The following is a 24457-nucleotide window of genomic DNA, read 5'->3' as shown; positions in this document are numbered from 1 at the left end:
AAAGTCCATTAAACTGGAGAGTTGATTTCAAAGGCAAAAACAATAGCAAAGACACTTAAACAGGAATCAAACAAAGACCAAGGTCCAGGAACACGGCATGGAGAACTATTTGGGAATCCAATGTTGCTTCATCTGAAGCTAGACTCCGTACTTGGCACTATATATCTACTATGTTTCCTAAACAGCTAGGAATGGATTTTTCCTTAGTTTTGGTTTCTCTACTAGCTTTTGCTCTAATCTAGCTGAGCGCCTTAGTTTCTGATTTGTTTGTCTCTGCTGGCTAAATGCTCTGTTAAAGGCTTCATCTGTTAAATATAAATACTGTAAATGAATAATAAATAACACATTCATTAAAATCTGTACTTGGAGATACTGTAACTGACCCTGAGACTGCAGCTCAGAGCTTCTCCCAAGCCCAAGACCTTGAGATTCCCTTTGCAGCAACACAGTCCTGTCTAAACCATCAACTGAACTGCATTCAGGCCCCACATCCCTAAAACTAGGCCCAGGAAACAGACCATCATCCCCATTCCCTTCAGGAACATTTTCATGAACAACATACCCATTCTCATCAGAGAAATCAACTTGAACATGAACAACATTGCCATTCCCATCATCCAAAGCAACCTGATCATTAGACACAATCACAGGCTGCCATACAATCTATATATATAAATCTGTTAGGTTGGTTATACCGGACAGGTAAACTCTAAACCCCCCCAACGAAACTGCACCAAAATTGCCATGGCCCTAGGACAACCCACTCGGTACAAACTAATCCACTCACAATTACAAACAACACAACAACACACTCACAAAATGGCAAAACAACTGAGCATGCGCACTGGAGCAAAGTCTCCAGCTCGCGCGCACACATGGCCGAACGGCCAATGCGCCCTCAGCACTTCCCTCGCCCCGCCCAGCACGAACATGTCGCCGCCCACACACACACAAACAACGCAACTTCCCCCCTCCCCCTTCCCTCCACCCCCTCCTTCATCTTACCCCTCCCACGCTGCCTCCAAGCCTCGCCGCGCCGCATCCCCACCGGAAAGACACGCCTCCTCCCTTCGCCCCACCCCTTCCCTCCCTGACTCACTCCTTCCCTCCTCCCTCCCTCCCTCCCCCTCCGGAAAGACACGCCGGTGGGGATGCGGCGCGGCGAGGCAGCGGCGCTTGGAGGCAGCGTGGGAGGGGTAAGATGAAGGAGGGGGTGGAGCGAAGGGAGGGGGCGTGTAACCAGAGAGGGAGGGAGGAGGGAAGGAATGAGTCACAGAGGGAAGGGGTGGGGTGAAGGGAGGGGGAGACTTTGAAGACACGCCCCTCCGTTCGCCCCACCCCTTCCCTCCCTGACTCACTCCTTCCTCCTTCCACCCCCTCCGGAAAGACCCGCCCCCTCCCTTCGCCCCACCCCTTCCCTCCGTGACCTTGAGTATGGGAGTTGTAGTTCACCGACATCCAACTTCGCCCCGCCCCCTTCTCGCCCACACATGCACCACGCAACTTCCCCCCTCCCCCTGCTAAGCCCACCCACGCCGCTGCCAAGCCTCGCCCCTTTCTAACCCTGCCACCCTCTTCCCCCAGTCCAAGCCCCGCCACGCCGCTTCCTGCCCTGTCGAAACCATCTCTCCGCCCCCTCCTTCATCTTACCCTGCCCATGCTGCCTGCACTCCTCCTCCTCCCACCCCACTCTGCCGAAGCCCCACCCACACCCACCGACGCCCCGCCCCTGCACTCCTCCTCCTCCCACCCCCCTCCGCCGAAGCCCCGCCCACACCCACCGATGCCCCGCCCCTGCACTCCTCCTCCTCCCACCCCCCCTCCGCCCAAGCCCTGCCCACACCCACCGACGCCCCGCCCCTGCACTCCTCCTCCTCCCACCCCCCTCCACCCAAGCCCCGCCCACACCCACCGACGCCCCGCCCCTGCACTCCTCCTCCTCCCACCCCCCTCCACCCAAGCCCCGCCCACACCCACCGACGCCCCGCCCCTGCACTCCTCCTCCTCCCACCCCCCTCCGCCCAAGCCCCGCCCACACCCACTGACGCCCGGCCCCTGCACTCCTCCTCCTCCCACCACCTCCGCCCAAGCCCCGCCCACACCCACCAACGCCCCGCCCCTGCACTCCTCCTCCCACCCCCTCCGCCCAAGCCCCGCCCACACCCACCGACGCCCCGCCCCTGCACTCCTCCTCCTCCCACCCCCCTCCGCCCAAGCCCCGCCCACACCCACTGACGCCCGGCCCCTGCACTCCTCCTCCTCCCACCACCTCCGCCCAAGCCCCGCCCACACCCACCAACGCCCCGCCCCTGCACTCCTCCTCCCACCCCCTCCACCCAAGCCCCGCCCACACCCACCAACGCCCCGCCCCTGCACTCCTCCTCCCACCCCCTCCACCCAAGCCCCGCCCACACCCACCGACGCCCCGCCCCTGCACTCCTCCTCCTCCCACCCCCCTCCGCCCAAGCCCCGCCCACACCCACTGACGCCCGGCCCCTGCACTCCTCCTCCTCCCACCACCTCCGCCCAAGCCCCGCCCACACCCACCAACGCCCCGCCCCTGCACTCCTCCTCCCACCCCCTCCGCCCAAGCCCCGCCCACACCCACCGACGCCCCACCCCTGCACTCCTCCTCCCACCCCCTCCGCCCAAGCCCCGCCCACACCCACCGACGCCCCGCCCCTGCACTCCTCCTCCCACCCCCTCCGCCCAAGCCCCGCCCACACCCACCGACGCCCCGCCCCTGCACTCCTCCTCCCACCCCCTCCGCCCAAGCCCCGCCCACACCCACCGACGCCCCGCCCCTGCACTCCTCCTCCCACCCCCTCCGCCCAAGCCCCGCCCACACCCACCGACGCCCCGCCCCTGCACTCCTCCTCCACCCACCCCCCTCCGTTGTAGCTGCTGGGATTTATAGTTTACCTGTAATCAAAGCATTCTGAATTCCAGCAACGACGGAAATAAACCAAACGTGGCACACAGGACTCCCATGACCCAACAGAAAGCACGAGAAGGGTTGGGTAAGCCCTACTCAAAATTCAAACTGCCAAAACCATCCCTCCTCCATCTTACCCTGCCCACGCCACCTCCAAGCCCCGCCCCCTTCAAACTGCAAAAACCATCCCCTGCACTCCTCCTCCCACCCCCTCCGCCCAAGCCCCGCCCACACCCACCGACGCCCCGCCCCTGCACTCCTCCTCCACCCACCCCCCTCCGTTGTAGCTGCTGGGATTTATAGTTTACCTGTAATCAAAGCATTCTGAATTCCAGCAACGATGGAAAAAAACCAAACGTGGCACACAGGACTCCCATGACCCAACAGAAAGCACGAGAAGGGTTGGGTAAGCATTGGGAAGGAAGAAAGGAAGGAGGGAAGGCAGGAAAGAAAGAGGTATCGAAGGAAGGAAAAAGAGAAAGTAGAAAGGAAAGAAAAATAAAAGGAAGGAAAGGCAGGAAAGAGGTAAAGAAGGAAGGAGAAAAGAAAATAAAAAGTGAAAGAAGGAAGGAAACATGGAGGGAAGAAAGGAGGCAAAGGAAGAAAGGGGGAGGGAATGAAGGAAAGAGAGAAGGATGAAACCAAGGAGCGAAAGAAGGAAAAAAAGAAAGAAAGAGGTAGAGAAGGAAGAAAGGAGAGAAAGGGGGAGAAAAAGGGGGAAGGAATAGGTAGGTACCTCTCTTTCATAACACTCCAGATACCTACCTCTACTTTGAAAAGGAAGGAGTGAGAGAGAGAGAAAGAGGGAAAGAGAGAGAAAGAGGGGAAAGGAAGGAGTGAGAGAGAGAGAAAGAGGGAGAGAGAGAGAGAAAGAGGGGAAAGGAAGGAGTGAGAGAGAGAGAAAGGGGGAAAGAGAGAAAGAGGGGAAAGGAAGGAGTGTGTGAGAGAGAGAGAGGGAAAGAGAGCGAGGGAAGGAAGGAAGAGAGGCCAGGCAGAGACTTCAAAACTCTTACTAAAGGCCACAGCAACGCGTGGCAGGGCACAGCTAGTATATATATATATATATACATTTTCCCATCTTTGGCATCTTGAAAGTTGTGCTCGATTCCAGCCACAGGGGGTGCTGTTGCTCCATCCTCCATGTTGAAGAACTTTAATCACAACTTCCTTCTTTCTTTGGATTGCTAGCATTTTCTAGTATTTCCTTTTTATGGTGACATAAAATACCTCTCTGCTTAAGCGATACCTGTTTTCAAACTGCCAGGTGCGTCATGAACTGGCCTGGAAGGTTGGGCACTTACCTCAACCCAGGCTTTGAACTACCTACCTTTCGATTGGTAAGATTTATTGCAGCTGGTGATTAATAATCTGATCAGGAGTCCCATCCCGCAGACCACAAATTTTGAATGCGTTCACCTGAGGGTGGGTGACCGGGACAGAATAGGGATTCTGCTAGTGTACCGTCCACCTCGCTGCACTACAGTCTCCCTACCTGAGCTAGCGGGGGTGGTCTCGAGCCTGGCGTTGGAATCTCAACGGCTTCTTGTGCTGGGGGACTTTAACATCCATGCCGAGGCGACCCTCACAGGAGCGGCTCAGGACTTCATGTCTGCCATGGCAACCATGGGGCTGTCCCAACAAATATCTGGCCCCACCCACTGTGCTGGACATACATTGGACTTGGTTTTCTGCCAGGGATGGGAGCAAGGTGGCGGTGTGGAGGAGTTGTCCATCTCTCCGTTGCCATGGACTGACCACTTCCTGATCAGATTTAGACTCACGGCGCCCCCTAACCTCCGCAAAGGTGGAGGACCCATTAAGATGGTCCGCCCCAGGAGGCTTATGGATCCAAATGGATTCCTGACGGCTCTTGGGGATTTTCCCGCCACCTCGGTAGGTGACCATGTCGAGACCTTGGTCGCTCTCTGGAATGGGGAGATGACCAGGGCAATTGACATGATCGCTCTGGAACGTCCCCTCTCAAGTAGCCGAGCTAAACCAGCTCCTTGGTTTACTGAGGAGCTGGCAGTGATGAAGCGAAGGAAGAGGGAACTAGAGAGCGTGTGGCGCTCGGACCCAAGCGAGCCAAATCGAGCACGGTTTGTGTCCTTCCTAAGGGCATATGCCGCGGCAATAAAAGCCGCAAAGAAAACTTTCTTTGCGGCCACTATTGCGTCTGCAAAAAACCGTCCGGCGGAGTTGTTTCGGATTGTCAGAGGTCTTTTAACTCCCGCCACCTCAGACGGGAGTCCTGACAATTCGGTCACGCGCTGTGAAGCTTTTGCTCGGTTCTTTGCAGACAAAGTCGCTTTGATCCGTTCTGGGCTGGACGCCACGTTAAATGCAGTCTCCGAGGATGTGACACGAGCACCTGCTTGTCCTATTTTGATGGATTCTTTTCAGTTTGTGAAGCCCGAGGATGTGGACAAGATACTTGGAGGAATGAGACCCACCACGTCCATCCTAGACCCCTGCCCATCCTGGCTTCTGAAGGAGGCCAGAGGGGGATTGGCTGAGTGGGTAACGGTGGTGGTTAATGCCTCCCTTCGGGAAGGCAAAATTCCAGCGAGCCTAAAACAGGCTATTATAAAACCGCTGTTGAAGAAACCATCATTGGACCCCACTAAATTTGACAACTTTCGGCCTGTTTCCAATCTTCCCTTCTTGGGCAAAGTCATGGAAAGCGTGGTGGCCTCACAACTCCAGGTATTCTTGAGAGACACGGATTATCTGGATTCGGCACAGTCTGGTTTCAGACCGGGACATGGTACCGAGACGGTCTTGGTCGCCTTAGTGGATGATCTGCGCCGGGAGCTAGACAGGGGGAGTGTGACCCTGTTGGTGATCCTGGACCTCTCAGCAGCCTTCGATACCGTCGACCACGGTATTCTTCTGGGGCGCCTTGCGGAAATGGGTCTTGGGGGCACTGCTTTGCAGTGGCTCCAGTCATTTCTAGAGGGCCGTACCCAGAAGGTGTTATTGGGGGACTCCTGTTCAACACCACAGCCTTTGACCTGTGGGGTTCCTCAGGGCTCTATATTGTCCCCCATGCTGTTTAATATCTACATGAAGCCGCTGGGTGAGATCATCCGGAGTTTCGGGGTGCGGTGTCATCTGTACGCAGATGATGTCCAACTCTGTCACTCCTTCCCACCTGCTACTAAGGAGGCTGTTGAGGTCCTGAACCGGTGCCTGGCCGCTGTAACGGTCTGGATGAGGGCGAACAAACTGAAACTAAATCCTGACAAGACAGAGGTACTCCTGGTCAGTCGCAAGGCCGAGCAGGGTATAGGGTTACAGCCTGTGCTGGATGGGGTCGCACTCCCCTTGAAGGCGCAGGTTCGCAGCTTGGGTGTGATCCTGGATTCATCGTTGAGCCTGGATCCCCAGGTTTCAGCGGTGACCAGGGGAGCATTTGCACAGCTTAGGCTTGTGCGCCAGCTGCGCCCGTACCTTGGGAAGTCTGACTTGGCCACGGTGGTACACGCTCTGGTCACATCCCGCCTCGACTACTGCAACGCTCTCTACGTGGGGCTGCCCTTGAAGACGGCCCGGAAGCTTCAGCTAGTCCAGCGCGCGGCAGCCGTGTTACTAACAGGAGCAGGACGCAGGGAGCATACAACGCCCTTGTTGTTCCAGCTCCACTGGCTGCCGATTTGCTACCGGGCCCAATTTAAGGTGCTGGTGTTATCCTACAAAGCCCTAAACGGTTCCGGCCCAAAATACCTTTCGGACCGCATCTCGGCCTATGAGCCCACGAGGACCTTGAGATCGTCTGGGGAGGCCCTTCTCTCAATCCCGCCTGCCTCACAGGCACGCCTGGCGGGGACGAGGGAGAGGGCCTTCTCAGTGGTGGCCCCCCGGCTGTGGAACACCCTCCCTGTTGACATCAGACAGGCGCCCTCCCTTATGTCCTTCCGGAAGAGCCTGAAGACGTGGCTATTCGAGAAGGCCTTTAACTAAATGCTATAGTAACTGGAAATGACAACTGGAACGGAATGTAGACTACGAGATTGGTTATGATTCTATGTCAAGACGAAGCGGATTATTTTAGTGTAATTAGATGATAGTGTACTAGTGATAGGTTGTTTTGTTGTTGTAGTTTATTGTGAAATGTGTTTTACATGTTGTACACCGCCGCGAGTCGCCCTAGGGCTGAGAGCGGCGGTTAACAAATGCAGCAAATAAAATAAATAAATAAATAATATTTGGTAAGGTCACCAGAGATCCCATGTTGGGAGAATGGTGGGATATAAATATATAAATAAATAAATGGGATAAATAATAACATATAAATCAACATCCGAGCTGGCATTCTCAGGTAAATATAAATGGATAAAAATTGGACAGATATACCTGTTCTCGGGCGGAAGCCCATCCTCATTGCATATGAGAAAAGCAAGACATCTAAACCAATGTCATCATAGTTTTTATCATCATAGGCTTTACATAGTACTTGCCAATATCCAAGCAGCACCAAACATTGTCAAAACAGAGAGTGAATGTACCAAAAGCTTCCAAGTAAGACATATGTTTGTAAAGCTGCTTTTCCAGTTTCTCCCTTCCCCAGTCTAGTACAGGGATACCTTATTTAACAAAGTAGCTGTGTTCCTTGGCATTTTTTTGTCTTAAGAGAAATTTAGTACCAAAGGCAGAAATTGGGATAGGGATCACAAGAAGGGAGAGCAGGCCAACATGTTTCCACAGATTTTTTATTCAGAAGGAACAGCACGCATACCTGAAATAAACAACCTCATCAAATCATTCTTTCATGGTTAAAGGAAAATAATTTAAACCTTCTGGGAACAACTTGAAGGCTTCTTCATAGGACCTTATCCCATGTAATTTATTTATTCATTATTTATGTACAGTATTTATATTCCGCCCTTCTCACCCTGCGGGGGACTAAGGGCAGATTACAATATTTATTTATTTATTTATTTATTTATTTATTACGGTCGCTTATACCCCGCCCTTCTCACCCCGAGGGGGACTCAGGGCGGCTTACACAACAAGGCACAATTCGATGCCCACATTACATGACAACAAAAACATAACATCAATAACAATAGCAATTATAGCAATGATAACAATTAACATAAGCAATCGTTATTATCGGCAAAACATCCAAAAAACCCATAAAAACAATTAAAACAATACACATATATATGGCATACATTCAATGCCAATTAGACATGCAACATATATAGACAGATACAGAGGCAATTTACCGGGACTGCTTTCCACCTGGAAACTGATGTAGGTCAAGAATAGGGCTCCTCTGTACCCACCACCAGGACACTGAACTTGGAGGACAATCTTACTCGAACAATAAGGGATCACCTAATTAAGTTAATTTTTCTTTTAGCAGGCTCCACTTTTCTACTGTTTTTCATTTCTGTGGATTAATGCCTTTTAATAACAGAATGTTATGTGTCACTGGTCAGACAGGTGTCACTCCACTTTCAGTTTCTCTTTATTATGTTGTTCATATATATTTAGTAAAGGATTCTAGGGGAGGCAGGCATACAGAGTAACATCCAAGTTGTTTCACTGCATTGTTTACAGCTGAAACACTGCCACAAACCCACACTGAAAGTTTGTGTTTTCCTAGCCATGTCCTAAAGCTTGGTATTTTTGAACTTCTCCAGTACTGTCATTACGCGTCTGGTCAGTTGGGGATCGGCCTCTCTCAACTCTTCTCTGTGTCCAAGCTAGAGGACCTTACTGTTGGCCAGGACACAGAGCTCGCAAACACCATGGGAGTTTTCCTGCACAAAATCGACATCATCCGGGATTACCATGAAGACCTACTTGCAGGCAGAGAGTTTTGGCCCCGAGAGGTAAGGAAAATTAGGGTGGGACAGATGATAAGGGAAGAAGGCAAAGGCCGCTTGAGGCCAGGAAGGACCACAGCAGAGTAAAAAGTTGTGTGATTTTGCATTCAGTCCCTACAATAACTATATATATAACCTTGAACACCCACATTAGAAGCCAAGAAAGATCAGGCCTGGAGGGAAGGTTAGGGGAAAGAAATTAAGTAAAAGAAAAGAAAGATATCCAGAACTTTGAGCAAATTGGAAGGGAGTTCCAAGACTGTGGATTGTGAATTTTAAAGGCTATTTTCAGCATGTTTGTTATATTTTGATCTGTTTTTTGCCTTAATCCACACTGTATTGTTTGATTTCACTTCTTAAAACTGATCAAGATGTGGGATTGTTAGCCGCTTTGAGTCACCATGAAGAGAAAGGCATGGTATAAATAAAGTACATAAATAAAAAAAATAAGTAGATCACAAGCTACACATGAGTCAACAGTGTAATGCCACAGTTGAAAAAGCCAAAGCAATAATGGGATACATCAGTAGGAATACAACATCTTGATTGAGCAGTGTGATAGTACCACTCTGTTTTGCTTTGGTCAGACCTCCTTAGAATAATCCTACATTGGTTTTGGGCACCAAAATCCAAGAGGGATACTGACAAACTGAAGCATGTCCAGAAAAAGGTGATCAACATGGGTATTTTATTTTATTTCCACTCCTTTTGCACCGCCTGCCACTCCTTCCCTGTCACTGACCATGATATATGGTCTGTATCAGAAAGTAGAGCTGATGTGGTCTATCCAATGCAATTTTCTGAACCAACATCCCAAACCAAATCTAAAGTTTACCAAAAACTGGTCCGTAACCCTTTTGTTACTAATTTTGGAGAGTGGTCTCTGGGCAAAAAAAGCAAAATGGTTGGGAACCACTGACCTAAACAGTAGGAAAAAATTCCTGAGTGGATTCCTGATTCAAGTGGAATCTTCTTCATTAGAGGTTTTAAAATGAAGCCTGAATTACTGTCTGTTTATTGTGGAGGCATGGATTGTGTATTCTTGCATGGCTGAATTGGATGGCCCTTGTGGTCTTTTCAAATTCTAGGATATTATGATTCTAGGAAGGAGGATTTATAGTACGATATTGTTGTTGTCTGCCTTTAAGTTTTTCAACTTATGTAAACGTTAAACCAAACCTATCATAGGGTTTTCTGGGACTGGGACTCTGTGAGATGCCCAAGAAAAATAGAGAGGTTTTCATCGGCAATCATGCTATCAAACCCTAGTCATGCTCAGCCATTACACCATGTTGGTTTTCAAGGGCATAGTTTCAATCTTTAAATATCTCAAGGTCTGTCACTAAGAGGGATAAGAAGGTTTGTTCTTTGTGTGCAGAGAATACAACCAAAGCTTTAAGTTGTTACATGGATAGGTGTTATTTAAACATTACTCTTGAAGATTAGAATGGTTGGGCAATCCAGAGAGTGGGTGGGATCTCTTTTTCTAGATATTTTCCCCAAAAAAGGCACAGAGAGTTTCCTTCTTGAAATGCTCTAAGTCTAGATACTGCATTGATCAGGGGGTTCGACTTGATGGCTAATCCTAACCCTAACCCTAACCCTGAGACATTGTGCTCGTCCAGACAGTCCCTTTATTGTGGAAACTTAAATAAAAAGGGGACTGTCCAGACGACATTCTGGCTAACCCACAATTAATTTGGCATAAACCAGAAAAACCCTGGTTTGTGCCGAATTAATTAGATAGTGGATTCATTCGGCACAGGATAAATCCATTATCCATTATCTGAACTACAGTCCAGATACCATTCCCACGGTTTACCAGGCTAAATAAGCCAAGTAAACTATGAAAATCCCACCCCTCCCCCAAAGCCCCCAAACCACTTTAAAAAGTGAAATAAACTTACCCAGCCTTCATTAGAGTATTGCTGGAGCTCTCCCGGTGCCACGAGAGCTCTCCTGGCATGTCATTTTTATGGGCTGGGAGAGCTCCAGCAAGACTCTAATGAAGGCTGGGTATGTTTATTTCACTTTTTAAAGTGGTTTGGGGCTTTGGGATATTGTGGTAGGGTCCCCAGGTGTTCTGCCAGGTCAGTCCCCACAGAATATCTGGACACCCATCCCAGAAAGTGTGTGGGTGCAGACATCCATGTTTTGTTTTGTTTTTAACGTGGATGCTTGTGAGATAAAAGGCTGTCTGGATCTACCCATTATCTCGTGTAGGAAGAAATAGGTGTCTCTTCTGAGGTTTTTGCTCTTGCTGTTTATTTATTTATTTATTTATTTATTTCTTGCATTTATTGACCGCCCCTCTCAGCCCGAGGGCGACTCGGGGCGGTGAACAGCAACAAAAAGACAGTGTACAATAAATCACGACAATACAAACCAGACAAATACAACATAACATATACTTATACTAAAAATCCGCTTCGTCAAGTCCTGGGGTCATAGCCAAAATTCATAGTCCTAGTTCATTCCAGTGTCGTTTCAAGATACACTCAGTTGAAGGCCTGCTCGAAGAGCCATGTTTTCAGGCCCCTACGAAAGGACATCAAGGAGGGCGCCTGTCTAACCTCAGCAGGGAGGGTGTTCCACAGCCGGGGGGCCACCACCGAGAAGGCCCGCTCTCTCGTCCCCGCCAGACGTGCCTGTGAGGCAGGCGGGACCGAGAGAAGGGCCTCCCCGGATGATCTCAAGGCCCTCGTGGGCTCGTAGGCCGAGATGCGGTCTGCAAGGTATTTTGGGCCGGAACCGTTTAGGGCTTTGTAGGATAACACCAGCACCTTAAATTGGGCCCGGTAGCGAATCGGCAGCCAGTGGAGCTGGGACAGCAGGGGCGTTGTATGCTCTCTGCGTCCTGCTCCCGTTAACAACATGGCTGCCGCGCGTTGGACTAGCTGAAGCTTCCGGGCCGTCTTCAAGGGCAGCCCCACGTAGAGAGCGTTGCAGTAGTCGAGGCGGGATGTGACCAAAGCGTGTACCACCGTGGCCAAGTCAGACTTCCCAAGATACGGGCGCAGCTGGCGCACGAGCCTAAGCTGTGCAAATGCTCCCCTGGTCACCGCTGAAACCTGAGGCTCCAGGCTCAGCGATGAGTCCAGGGTCACACCCAAGCTGCGAACCTGCGCCTTCAAGGGGAGTGCGACCCCGTCCAGCACAGGCTGTAACCCTATACCCTGTTCGGCCTTGCGACTGACCAGGAGTACCTCTGTCTTGTCTGGATTTAGTTTCAGTTTGTTAGCCCTCATCCAGACCATTACAGCGGCCAGGCACCGGTTCAGGACTTCGACGGCCTCCTTAGTAGCAGGTGGGAAGGAGTGACAGAGTTGGACGTCATCTGCGTACAGGTGACACCGCACCCCGAAACTCCGGATGATCTCACCCAGCGGCTTCATGTAGATGTTAAACAGCAAGGGGGACAAGATGGAACCCTGAGGAACGCCACAGATCAACGGCTGTGGCGTTGAACAGGAGTCCCCCAGTAACACCTTCTGAGTACGACCCTCCAGAAATGACCGGAGCCACTGCAGAGCAGTGCCCCCAAGACCCATCTCTGCAAGGCGCCCCAGAAGAATACCGTGGTCGACGGTATCGAAGGCCGCTGAGAGGTCCAGGAGCACCAACAGGGACACACTCCCCCTGTCTAGCTCCCGGCGCAGATCATCCACTAAGGCGACCAAGACCGTCTCGGTACCATGTCCCGGTCTGAAACCAGACTGTGCCGGATCCAGATAATCCGTGTCTCTCAAGAATACCTGGAGTTGTGAGGCCACCACGCTTTCCATGACTTTGCCCAAGAAGGGAAGATTGGAAACAGGCCGAAAGTTGTCCAATTTAGTGGGGTCAAGTGATGGTTTCTTCAACAGCGGCTTTATAACAGCCTGTTTTAGGCTCGCTGGAATCTTGCCTTCCCGAAGGGAGGCATTAACCACCACCGTTACCCACTCGGCCAATCCCCCTCTGGCCTCCTTCAGAAGCCAGGATGGGCAGGGGTCTAGGATGGACGTGGTGGGTCTCATTCCTCCAAGTATCTTGTCCACATCCTCGGGTTTCACAAACTGAAAAGAATCCAACAAAACTGGACAAGCAGGTGCTTGTGTCACATCCACAGAGACTGCATCTAATGTGGCGTCCAGCCCAGAGCGGATCAAAGCGACTTTGTCTGCAAAGAACCGAGCAAATGCTTCACAGCGCGCTGCCGAATTGTCAGGGCTCCCACCTGAGATGGGGGGAGTTAAAAGACCTCTGACAACCCGGAACAACTCCGCCGGACGGTTTTTTGCAGACGCAATAGTGGCCGCAAAGAAAGTTTTCTTTGCGGCTTTTATTGCCGCGGCATATGCCCTTAAAAAGGACACAAACCGTGTTCGGTTTGACTCGCTTGGGTCCGAGCGCCACACGCTCTCTAGAACCCTCTTCCTTCGCTTCATCGCTGCCAGCTCCTCAGTAAACCAAGGGGCTGGTTTAGCTCGGTTACTTGAGAGGGGACGTTCCGGAGCGATCTTGTCAATAGCCCTGGTCATCTCCCCATTCCAGAGAGCGACCAAGGCCTCGACATGATCACCTACCGCGGTGGCGGGAAACTCCCCAAGAGCCGTCAGGAATCCATTCGGATCCATTAGCCTCCTGGGGCGGACCATCTTAATGGGTCCTCCACCCTTGCGGAGGTTAGGGGGCGCAGTGAGCCTAAATCTAATCAGGAAATGGTCGGTCCACGGCAACGGAGAGATGGACAACTCCTCCACACCGCCACCCTGCTCCCATCCCTGGCAGAAAACCAAGTCCAATGTGTGTCCAGCACAGTGGGTGGGGCCAGTTATTTGTTGGGACAGCCCCATGGTTGCCATGGCGGACATGAAGTCCTGAGCCGCACCTGTGAGGGTTGCCTCGGCGTGGATGTTGAAGTCCCCCAGCACAAGAAGCCGTTGGGACTCCACCGCCAGGCTCGAGACCACCCCCGCTAGCTCAGGTAGGGAGACTGTAGTGCAGCGAGGTGGACGGTACACTAGCAGAATCCCTATTCTGTCCCGGTCACCCACCCTCAGGTGGACAGATTCAAAATTTGTGGTCTGCGGGATGGGGCTCCTGGTTAGATGGATGGTATCTCTATAGACCACTGCGACCCCGCCTCCCCGTCCTCCGGTTCTTGGTTGGTGTTGCACGGAGAAACCTGGAGGACAAAGCTGGGAGAGATTTACGCCCCCCGCTTCATCCAACCAGGTCTCCGTGATGCACGCCAGATCTGCCCGCTCCTCCAGGATTAAATCCTGAATCCAAGTTGTTTTTCCGTTGACAGACCTGGCGTTCAACAACACCACCTTCAAGCCAGAGGGCCCGCTCACCTGGTTACACCAAGTTACCTTAGGAGACCTATTGGGAATAGTTAATTTGGAAAAACGGTCCGAATTAGGCCGAATTCGGGGTCTCCTTGTTTACTTGGACATTAGAAGAGAAGGGACTTGTCCATCATTTGAATATGCAGTGGCAGTTCTTGGAGAGACAGGAAAAGATGCAGCCCCCTGTGGTTTGCCATTGCTTCATATGGCAGTGATCTGTGTGAACACTTGGAGAAAAAGCTAGAGAAATTTGAGGGACTTTCTGTATGGAGTTGAATAATATTTTAATATGGGGGTTTCCACATATTTTAAGGCAAAACTACTGAAAATTGGGTGAAGCAGCAGACTTCTCAGTGTGCCATTTCAACATCCCAGCAAGCAACTGATTGCCTGGCATTTATAACCCTTTGGTGTTCTCAGGTGTGGAGCAAGTATGCAAAGACGATGTCAGATCTGGCCAGACCAGAGAATGTCAACAAAGCTGTCCAGTGTCTGAATGAGCTCATCACCAATGCCCTGCATCACATCCCTGATGTCTTGACATACCTGTCCCGACTGAAGAACCAGAGAGTCTTCAACTTCTGTGCTATCCCTCAGGTAGGTTGGATTGTCGCTGATGGATCTGTCCCTTGGGTGCCTCTTGTAGAATCCTTGATCTGTAATTCCTCAGATTGAAAACTCAAACATTCAAAATCCCAGTGGTCATTGCAGTGGAAGAATTATGTTATGATTCTGTCATGTGAAAGGGCTCAAGAAATTTTCAAATAGTAAATGTTTCCATTTAACAAAATATTACGATTTTCCTTGATGAGTCCACAAATCTAGTATGTCAGAAACTTCCAAATGTTGGTGTCCATCACTCACGATTTGTAGCAATTGTGGGGGTGGGGTGGTCCTCATAATTTTTGTAGGTCTCGTTGGCATGTTCTAAAACTTCTCTGTGAAACCAGACCATTTAATTCCTAATTTCTTATGTGTCTATTCTAACAAAATCATGAGTCAAACTGGATGATCTCAAGGGTTAGCAATGCCTGAAGGTTTTGGCCATATGCAATTTCAAATGGTGAATGCCCCAGTGCTAGGTAGATTGCACAGAATTATGATAAGTCATCTAAGCAAAAGGAAGCCATCACAACCAATTGTCTTATTGAAAGATTATGTAGCACTGTAGGAATTGTTCAAGAACCTGAATTACTCCTTCTATTTTACCATCAATTTGTGGGCATTGGGCTTATTGTATCCCCAACAGACTTAGGAACACTTTTCAAAATTGGGAGGAAAATTGAGCAACTTTGTTGAGTTAATAACAAATCTCACCTGGATTTTGGAAATGAGATCATTCTTTTCGGGGAGGAGGATATGGAAGAGAGGAAGATTGGTCTGCGGGTTTAAAATTACATTATTAATAATTGCATGGCAGTTTTCAACAACAAAGAAGAAGATGAAATACTCAGAGCAATAGCGATTGTAAATCAACAATAATTGAAATGAGAGAGCAAAGGGGAAAAAACAGTCCATATTCCAAGTGAGAATAAGCAATAAGCCAATTATTTTGCTGTTAGAAAGTAAAGTTCTATTACCCTCTCTCAGTATTTTGCTCTTAATTTTTTTATGAAAAAGTTGTCACAGCTGTAGATCTTATCATTGTGATTGCAATTTAAGAAAAGGTGGACTCAAACTGCAAACAGAATTGAATATTAAGGAGATAATAATAATAATAATAATAATAATAATAATAATAAGCTAATCAAATTTTAGGCTGATCAGATTCAATGAGGAAAAGAAGACATAGTACATCAGATTGACCAAGGAAAGCAATAGTTTGCAAGAGAAGAAATGGCATCAATGGCAACAACATCAAAAATAAAAGGAACAGAACCAGAATGAGAGAGAGAGAAAACAAGTGGATCCCTACAAATAGTTTGAAACAAACAGTTTACAAACTGTGTATGGAGATGCGACTGGACCAGGGGGAATGGATGCAAACTTATCTTTAGACTGAAGAAAAACAAAAAAATTCTATATGGAAACAAAAGAAAAACATGTTTAGACCTTCAAGCTCTGTTCAAACAGATAGACAAATCATATATAAAATGTGTGAGAGTCCATTTAGATGGGAGAAACACTTTAAACTAAAACAGACAATTTTCTCCTAAGTAATGTCCTAGTGTAAAAGAATCTTGAGAATGGACTTGGATAAATTAATAGAGAATTTTGGCAGAATAAAAAAATCAAGACTTTTTATATAGTGGGGTGGATTGGTGAAATAATAATATTGAGTATAAAAGTGGACATACAAAAAGACATTATATAGCAGTGTTTCTCAACCTGGGGGTCGGGACCCCTGGGGGGGTTGTGAGGAGGTGTCAGAGGGGTCGCCAAAGAATGTCAGTAAACACAGTATTTTCTGTTCGTCATGGGAATTCTGTGTGAGAAGTCTGGCCCAATTCTATCATTGGTGGGGTTGAGAGTGCTCTTTGATTGTAGGTGAACTATAAATCCCAGCAACTACTCAAATCACAAGGTTCGTTTTTCCCGAACTCCACCACTGTTCACATTTGGGCATATTGAGTAACCATGCCAAGTTTGGTACAGATCCACCATTGTTTGAGTCCACAGTGCTCTCTAGATGTAGGTGAACTACAACTCCCAAGCTCAAGGTCAGTGCCCACCTACCCCTTCCAGTATTTTCTGTTGGTAATGGGAGAACTGTGTGCCAAGTTTGGTTCAATTCTATCGTTGGTGGAGTTCAGAATGCTCTTTGATTGTAGGTGAACTATAAATCCCAGCAACTTCAACTCCCAAATGACAGAATCAATCTTCCCTCCAACCCCACCAGTATGCAGATTTGGGTGAATTGGGTATTTGTGCCAAATTTGGTCTAGTGAATGAAAATACATCCTGCAGATCAGATATTTACATTATGATTCATAGCAGTAGCAAAATTGCATTTATGAAGTAGTAACAAAAATAACGTTATGGTTGGGGGGTCACCACAGCATGAGGAACTGTATTAAGGGGTCATGGTATTAGGAAGGTTGAGAACCACTGTTATATAGAAAAAGATTAATCAAACTAAAAAAGAAAATCTGAGAAGAATGTTGATATGATAAATTTAAAGATTAAATTGCAAGAACTGAAGGAGCTTGAAAAATCTAATCAGTGTCTTCTTTGCCTAAGAAAACCCTGCAAAATTAATGGAGTCATCATAAGTTGGCACGTATGCACATGTGTGCATAAACACAAAAAACATAGATAAAATCTTTTGGCCAAATTTAAGCAAATCTCTTTTTTCCTAATTTCTCCTTCATCCTTCCAGGTAAGAGCCATTGTCATCTTGGCAGCCTGCTATAACAATCCACAGGTCTTCCAGGGGCCGGTGAAGATCCGGAAAGGGCAAGACATTTCGCTGATGATGGATGCCACCAACATCCAAGCTGTCAAAGCCATCGTGTACCAGTATATGGAAGAGGTAAATTGGCATCAATGGCAGTGTGATGGCATTATATATATATATATATATATATATATATATATTTTCTAGTAAAGTGTACCAGTATATGGAAGAGGTAAATTGGCATCAATGGCAGTGTGATGGCATTTTTTAAAAATATATATATTCTTGTAAATATTTCAGCTGGAATCCTATTGCTAGTACCAACTGAGGGCCCTTCCACACAGCCCTATATCTCATAATATCAAGGCAGAAAATCCCACATTATCTGAGTGTGGACTCAGATAACCCAGTTCAAAGCAGATATTGTGGGATTTTCTGCCTTGATGGAATAAAATGAATTGATGTAAATGTTGGCTCTCCATTCCACAAATGATTTAATGGATCTACTCTGGACCTTTCCACGCAGCCCTGTATCCAGGGGCGGCTCAACCGTTACGCAAAGTAAGCCGTTGCGGAACACTTCATTTCAGCCAGGGGCGCCTCCTCCCTGCCCCTCTGCTGCTCCGTGGCTAAAAGGGTTCCTTCCTCGCCAGGCTGGGCTCCCAAGCCTGGCACCCAGCCTGGGGAGGAAGGAGCACGGAGCAGCAAAGGTGTGAGGGGGAAGCTGCCGCCGCTGAGGCCCTCTTCGGCAGGAGCCTCCTCCTCGCTCCTCTGCTGCTCCGTGGCTAAAAGTTCCCTTCCTTCCCGGGCTGGGCTGGGCTTAGCCACGGAGCAGCAGAGGGGCGAGGAGGAGGCTCCTGCCAAAGAGGGCCTCAGCAGTGGCAGCTTCTCCCTCGCCCCTCTGATGCTCCGTCCTCCTTCCACCCCAGGCTGGGTGCCAGGTTTGGGAGCCCAGCCTGAGGAGGAAGGGAACTTTTAGCCACGGAGCAGCAGAAGGGCGAGGGGGAAGCTGCCGCCGTTGAGGCCCACTTCGCCAGTAGCCTCCTCCTTGCCCTCAGCGGCGGCAGCTTCCCCCTCGCCCCTTTGCTGTTCCGTGCTCCTTCTTCCCCAAGCTGGGCGCCAGGCTTGGGAGCCCAGCCTGGCGAGGGAATTTTTAGCCATGGAGCAGCAGAAGGGCAAGGAGGAGGCTGCTGGCGAAGAGGGCCTCAGCGGCGGCAGCTTCCCCCTCGCCCTTCTGCTGCTCCATGGCTAAAAGTTCCCTTCCTCCTCAGGCTGGGCTCCCAAACCTGGCACCCAGCCTGGGGTGGAAGGAGGACGGAGCATCAGAGGGGCGAGGGAGAGGCTGCCACGGCTGAGGCCCTCTTTGGGAGGAAGGAGCATGGAGGGTCAAGGGGGAAGCCGCCGCCACCAATGCCCTCTTTGGCAGCGGCCTTCTCCTTACATAGATATATATTTATACATATATATATATACAGATATGTGTGTGTGTGTGTGTGCGCGCGTGTATGTATATGTGTGTGTGTACACACGTACACATACATATACATACACAGGCCTGGGCCAATTTCGGCTCTCCTTCCAGGGTCATTTGGGAATTGTAGTTGCTGGGATTATAGTTAACTACGATCAAAGAGCATTCTAAACTCCACCAATGATGGAATTGAACCAAATTTGGCACACAGGACTCCCATGGCCAACAGAAAATATTGAAAGGGTTTGGTGGGCATTGACCTTGAGTTTTGGAGTTGTAGTTCACCTACACCCAGAGAGCACTGTGGACTCAAACAATGAAGGATTTAGATCAAACTTGGCACAAATACTCCATGTGCCCAAATGTGAACACCTGTGAAGTTTGGGGGGAAATAGATCTTGACATTTGAGAGTTGTAGTTACTGGGATTTATAGTTCAGTTACAATCAAAGAACATTCTGAACCCAACTAACGATAGAATTGGGCCAAACTTCCCACATTGAATCCCCCATGACCAACAGAAAACACTGTTTTCCAGTGGTCTTTGGCGACCCTTCTGACACCTCCTCATGATCCCCCCAGAGGTCTCAACCCCCAGGTTGAGAAATGCTTCCTTATAGCCAACCAGACCAACTCCCTTCACCAGAGCAAGAAAACAATCAAAGCCCTCCTGACAAAGAGCCATCCTGCCATAGATATAGATAGATCTATAGGATTCAAACACAAACACACACACACACAGAAGATATAATATTATAGATGTGAAAGGGATCCCTAAAGAAGGACAATGATATGTTTTATGTTCCAGAGTAGGCAAACCAGATAATCACTACATTAACACTGACAAAGAAACAACAAGAAATACTGTTTACCCACAAGCATCAAGAAATTACATAAGAAACCAACTTTCTCATTACTTTCTTTTCAAGATGACCAGACTGGATCATAGCAACGTGTGGCAGGGGATGGCTAGCATATATATATATATATATATATATATATATGTTTTGGACTTCAACTCCCACAATTCCAAACAACCAGTAGGAAGTCCAAAATACCTGGAGGGCCAAAATTTGTCTATGCCAATATATATCTATATCTATCTATCTATCTATCTATCTATCTATCTATCTATCTATCTATATATCAGTGATTGGTTGGGGAGGGGGGCGCCAAAATACTGTTTGCTTACCATTGAAAATTACCTAGGACCGCCTCTGCCTGTATCCCATAATATCAAGGCAGAAAATCCCACATCATCTGAGTGTGGACTCAGATAACCCAGTTCAAAGCAGATATTGTGGGTTTTTCTGCCTTGATATTCTGGGATACAGGGCTGCGTGGAAAGGCCCAGAGTAGATCCACTAACTCCTTTGTGGAATGGAGAGCCAACATTTACATCAATTCATTTTACTCCATCTATTTTATTTCCTCTAGTTGGGTTTCCCAAGAGGATCCAGGCCTACCTGTTCACATCTTTTGTTGTTGATCCTTCTTAGATTGAATTGTTCTTTTTTTGTGCCTTCAGGTTATTTTCAACTTATACTGAACCTAAGATGATCCTCTTACAGGGTTTTCTAAAGCTAAAAGTATGACATTTTCCCATGGTCAACAGGTGTGCTTCCATGGCTGACTAGAGATTCTGATCCTATTCTGCTGAATCATAGTTGAGAACACAAACCACTATGCCGCACTGGTTCTCTTAGACTAAATTAATATATCTGGTTCACATTTCATATCTGAAAGTAGCATTCTACTGGATTCTGTAGCTACATTGGCTACAGAATTGAGAGTCGCCTACACATTGAAGCGACATAGGTGGTAAAACCTCTTGAAAGTTTGTTTCAATAAAGTCTAGGAAAGTTTGTTTCAATAAAATCTAGGTTCTCAACCAGTGGGTCCTCAAGTGTTTTGCCTACAACTCTTAGAAATCACAGCCAGTTTACCAGCTGTTAGGATTTCTGGGAGTTGAAGGACAAAATATCTGGGGACCCACAGGTTTTTGGTTTTTTTTGTCGTGTCAGGAGCGACCTGAGAAACTGCAAGTCGCTTCTGGTGTGAGAGAATTGGCCGTCTGCAAGGACGTTGCCCAGGGGACGCCCGGATGATTTGATGTTTTATCATCCTTGTGGGAGGCTTATCTCATGTCCCCGCATGAGGAGCTGGAGCTGATAGAGGGAGCTCCTCCGCCTCTCCCCGGATTTGAACCTGCGACCTGTCAGTCTTCAGTCCTTCAGGGGTTTAACTCACTGCGCCACTGAGGGCTCTTACCCACAAGCTGAGAACCATTGATCTGGGCAAAGGCACCAATATAGTTTCCACTGGTTTTCCTGCCAGATGTACCCAAGGGGATGATGGAATCAATAGAAGGATCTCCTCTGAAATTAGTATGCTCAAACAGACCTGTATGTAAGGAGACAGCATATAACCAAAGCCATATAGGGATGACAGGCCATACCCAGAAGAAACTGAAAATGTACATGCTCAAGGAATTGTTGTATTATATATATATAGATAGATAGATAGATAGATAGATAGAGAGATTGATTTATATTATTTATTATGCATTTATATTCCACCCTTCTCACCCCGCAGGGGACTCAGGGCAGATTACAATGTACACATATATGGCAAACATTCAATGCCAATTTTAACATACAACATACACACAGAGGCTATTTAACTTTTTCTGGTTGCCAGGGGAGCTGTCGCTTTCATCGTCCATCTGCGACATTGTTGAAGTACTTCCTCATTCCCCGCATGCTTTTTTGCTGGAGTGCTTTGCTGGAGTCTTTTTTATGGCCCCATAAATTAGTTAATTTAGACTCCCCACACTTTAAGGCGGTACCTAATTTTCCTACTTGACAGATGCAACTGTCTTTCAGGTTGCAAAGGTCGACAACAGGCTACACAATTGGTTGGAAGCCCACTCCAACCGGGGCTGGCTTTGTGAAAAAGCTGGATGCACTTCATCATGGTTATACTCCTAAGGCTTTCTTCAGGGAATATATATATATATATATATATATATATATATATATATATATATTAGGGCTGGGCGGTTTCGTTCGTTAATTTCGTAATTCGTTATTGATTCGTATTTAAATTAGCTTACGATCTGATATTGAGCTATGCAGGAGCAATTAAAAATCGAAACGAATTTTTCAATTTATTTCGTAATTGTTTCGTAATTGGTTCGAAATTGTTTCGAAATTGTTTCGAAATTGTTTCGTTATTATTTCCGTATGTCTGGTGCAAGTTTTATAGTTGTTGTTTGTTTTATCAGTGATAAAAAAATAAATTTTCACACCAACAGTCAACAACAGAGGGAGAGGGAAGCTTCAGAAGTTCCCCCTGTCCCATTTGGAGGGTTTTTTAGCGTATTGTGCAATCGCGTCCTCATTAACGAATCATTTCGAAATTTACGAAATTTCGTAAATAACGAAAAAATTTTAAAGAAAAATTAGGAATTCTTTTAAAAAACGAAACGCAATGGACCCCCTAAAAACGAAACGAGTTTAGAAACAAATTTTTCCATTGTTACCCAGGCCTAATATATATATATATATATATATATATATATATATATGTATGTATGTATATCTCCTATTTTCAAAGAAACCAGTAAACACATGATGTCATGTTGCATAAAGTTATAATTCGATTGCCTGTATAAGGTAAACAGGCAATCGAATTATACAAGCAACTTGGTATGCATCTTTATTTTCTTGAATTTATTTATTTATTATTTCTTTCATACATTTATATCCCATCCTTCTGACTCCCAGAGGAGGACTCAGGGTGGCCTTACAACCGGCAACCATTAGATGCCCAAACAAAGACAATTATAATATCAATTTACATTTAAAACAATAGTTAAAATATCAAATATAAAACATTCAATTAAAATTACATAAGTTCAAGTCATAATCCTGGTCAGTCCCTTGTGGAATATAAATGCTATAAATAAATAATCATTATTATCAATGATTATTATTATTGAATTTGAGCTCCCGGTGGCGCAGTGGGTTAAACCCCTGTGCCGGCAGGACTGAAGACTGACAGGTAGCAGGTTCAAATCCAGGGAGAGGCGGATGAGCTCCCTCTATCAGCTCCAGCTCCTCATGCGGGGACATGAGAGAAGCCTCCCACAAGGATGATAAAAACATCAAATCACTCAGGCGTCCCCTGGGCAACGTCCTTGCAGACGGCCAATTCTCTCACACCAGAAGCGACTTGCAGTTTCTCAAGTTGTATTGTCGAAGGCTTTCATGGCTGGAATCACTAGGTTCTTGTGGGTTTTTTCGGGCTATAGGGCCATGTTCTAGAGGCATTTCTCCTGACGTTTCGCCTGCATCTATGGCAAGCATCCTCACTACCTCTGAGGATGCTTGCCATAGATGCAGGCGAAACGTCAGGAGAAATGCCTCTAGAACATGGCCCTATAGCCCGAAAAAACCCACAAGAACCTAGTTTCTCAAGTTGCTCCTGACACGACAAAAAAATAATAATGATTGAATTAATTTTATTGAATACTCCCCATATTTTTCTTCCGTTATTAGCCATCATCAGCATGTTGAATTGCTCAAATAGGGACTTACTATTTCTTGGATATTTCTTTAGGACCAGTAAGTGCTCAATGTTATCCTGAGAAGTCTTTTCTGGAGAGGCAGATTCTTACTGTATCTTTTCTGTTTTCTTGGTAGATTTATCGGAAGATCCCCAGCACTGATCCTTCCTCCAGCAGAACCCAACAAATTGTCACTTCTCTCTGCTCCTTGTGTTCACCCACGAGGGCAATAGTCTCACAAACCCATTACTCCGCCATCTACATGTCCTGTGCGATGGTTTTAGCTGTCTTGGCCTGGCAGTATCTGAACATGGTACCCAAGGTAGCTGATGAAGACATACACATAGCTGAGAACTGAGGGTTTTCCGAAATGTAACTTAAATCTATTTCTTATTTATTTACTTCATTTCTACCCTGCCTTTCTCAACCCGAGAGACTTAAAGGTACACAGTAACAAATGGGACTACCCTAGATTAATACATGAGCCACACATCCACACTTCATTTCTCTTTTTTCTTGCTATGTTTGTTTATATTTTTCACATGTGAAAAAGATCTTGGAGTCCTCGTGGACAACAAGTTAAACATGAGCCAACAATGTGATGTGGCGGCAAAAAAAGCCAATGGGATTTTGGCCTGCATCAATAGGAGCATAGTGTCTAGGTCCAGGGAAGTCATGCTACCCATGCTCTATTCTGCTTTGGTTAGACCACACCTGGAATATTGTGTCCAATTCTGGGCACCACAATTGAAGAGAGATATTGACAAGCTGGAATGTGTCTAGAGGAGGGCGACTAAAATGATCAAGGGTCTGGAGAACAAGCCCTATGAGGAGCGGCTTAAGGAGCTGGGCATGTTTAGCCTGAAGAAGAGAAGGATGAGAGGAGTTATGTTAGCCATGTATAAATATGTGAGAGGAAGACACAGGGAGGAGGGAGCAAGCTTGTTTACTGCTGCCCTGAAGACCAGGACG

The 24457-nt window shown here is 47.5% G+C and overlaps 1 protein-coding gene across 1 annotated transcript in view; it reads left to right on the top strand.

Annotated features, from left to right (window-relative positions):
• LOC132762147 (squalene synthase-like) overlaps nucleotides 1–24163 on the top strand; it is a 35749-nt gene extending 11586 nt beyond the window's left edge. Inside the window, exons 6-9 of the mRNA XM_067463191.1 lie at nucleotides 8587–8778; nucleotides 14529–14705; nucleotides 17428–17580; nucleotides 23622–24163. Of these exons, the coding sequence (XP_067319292.1) occupies nucleotides 8587–8778; nucleotides 14529–14705; nucleotides 17428–17580; nucleotides 23622–23843 (744 nt within the window). The 3' untranslated portion in view covers nucleotides 23844–24163. The remainder of the gene's footprint in view (nucleotides 1–8586; nucleotides 8779–14528; nucleotides 14706–17427; nucleotides 17581–23621) is intronic.
• Nucleotides 24164–24457: the final 294 nt, after the last annotated feature.

The sequence above is a fragment of the Anolis sagrei genome, chromosome 1, assembly GCF_037176765.1.
Source record: "Anolis sagrei isolate rAnoSag1 chromosome 1, rAnoSag1.mat, whole genome shotgun sequence".
NCBI lineage: Eukaryota > Metazoa > Chordata > Lepidosauria > Squamata > Dactyloidae > Anolis > Anolis sagrei.
This window is presented reverse-complemented; position numbering and strand designations above follow the sequence as displayed.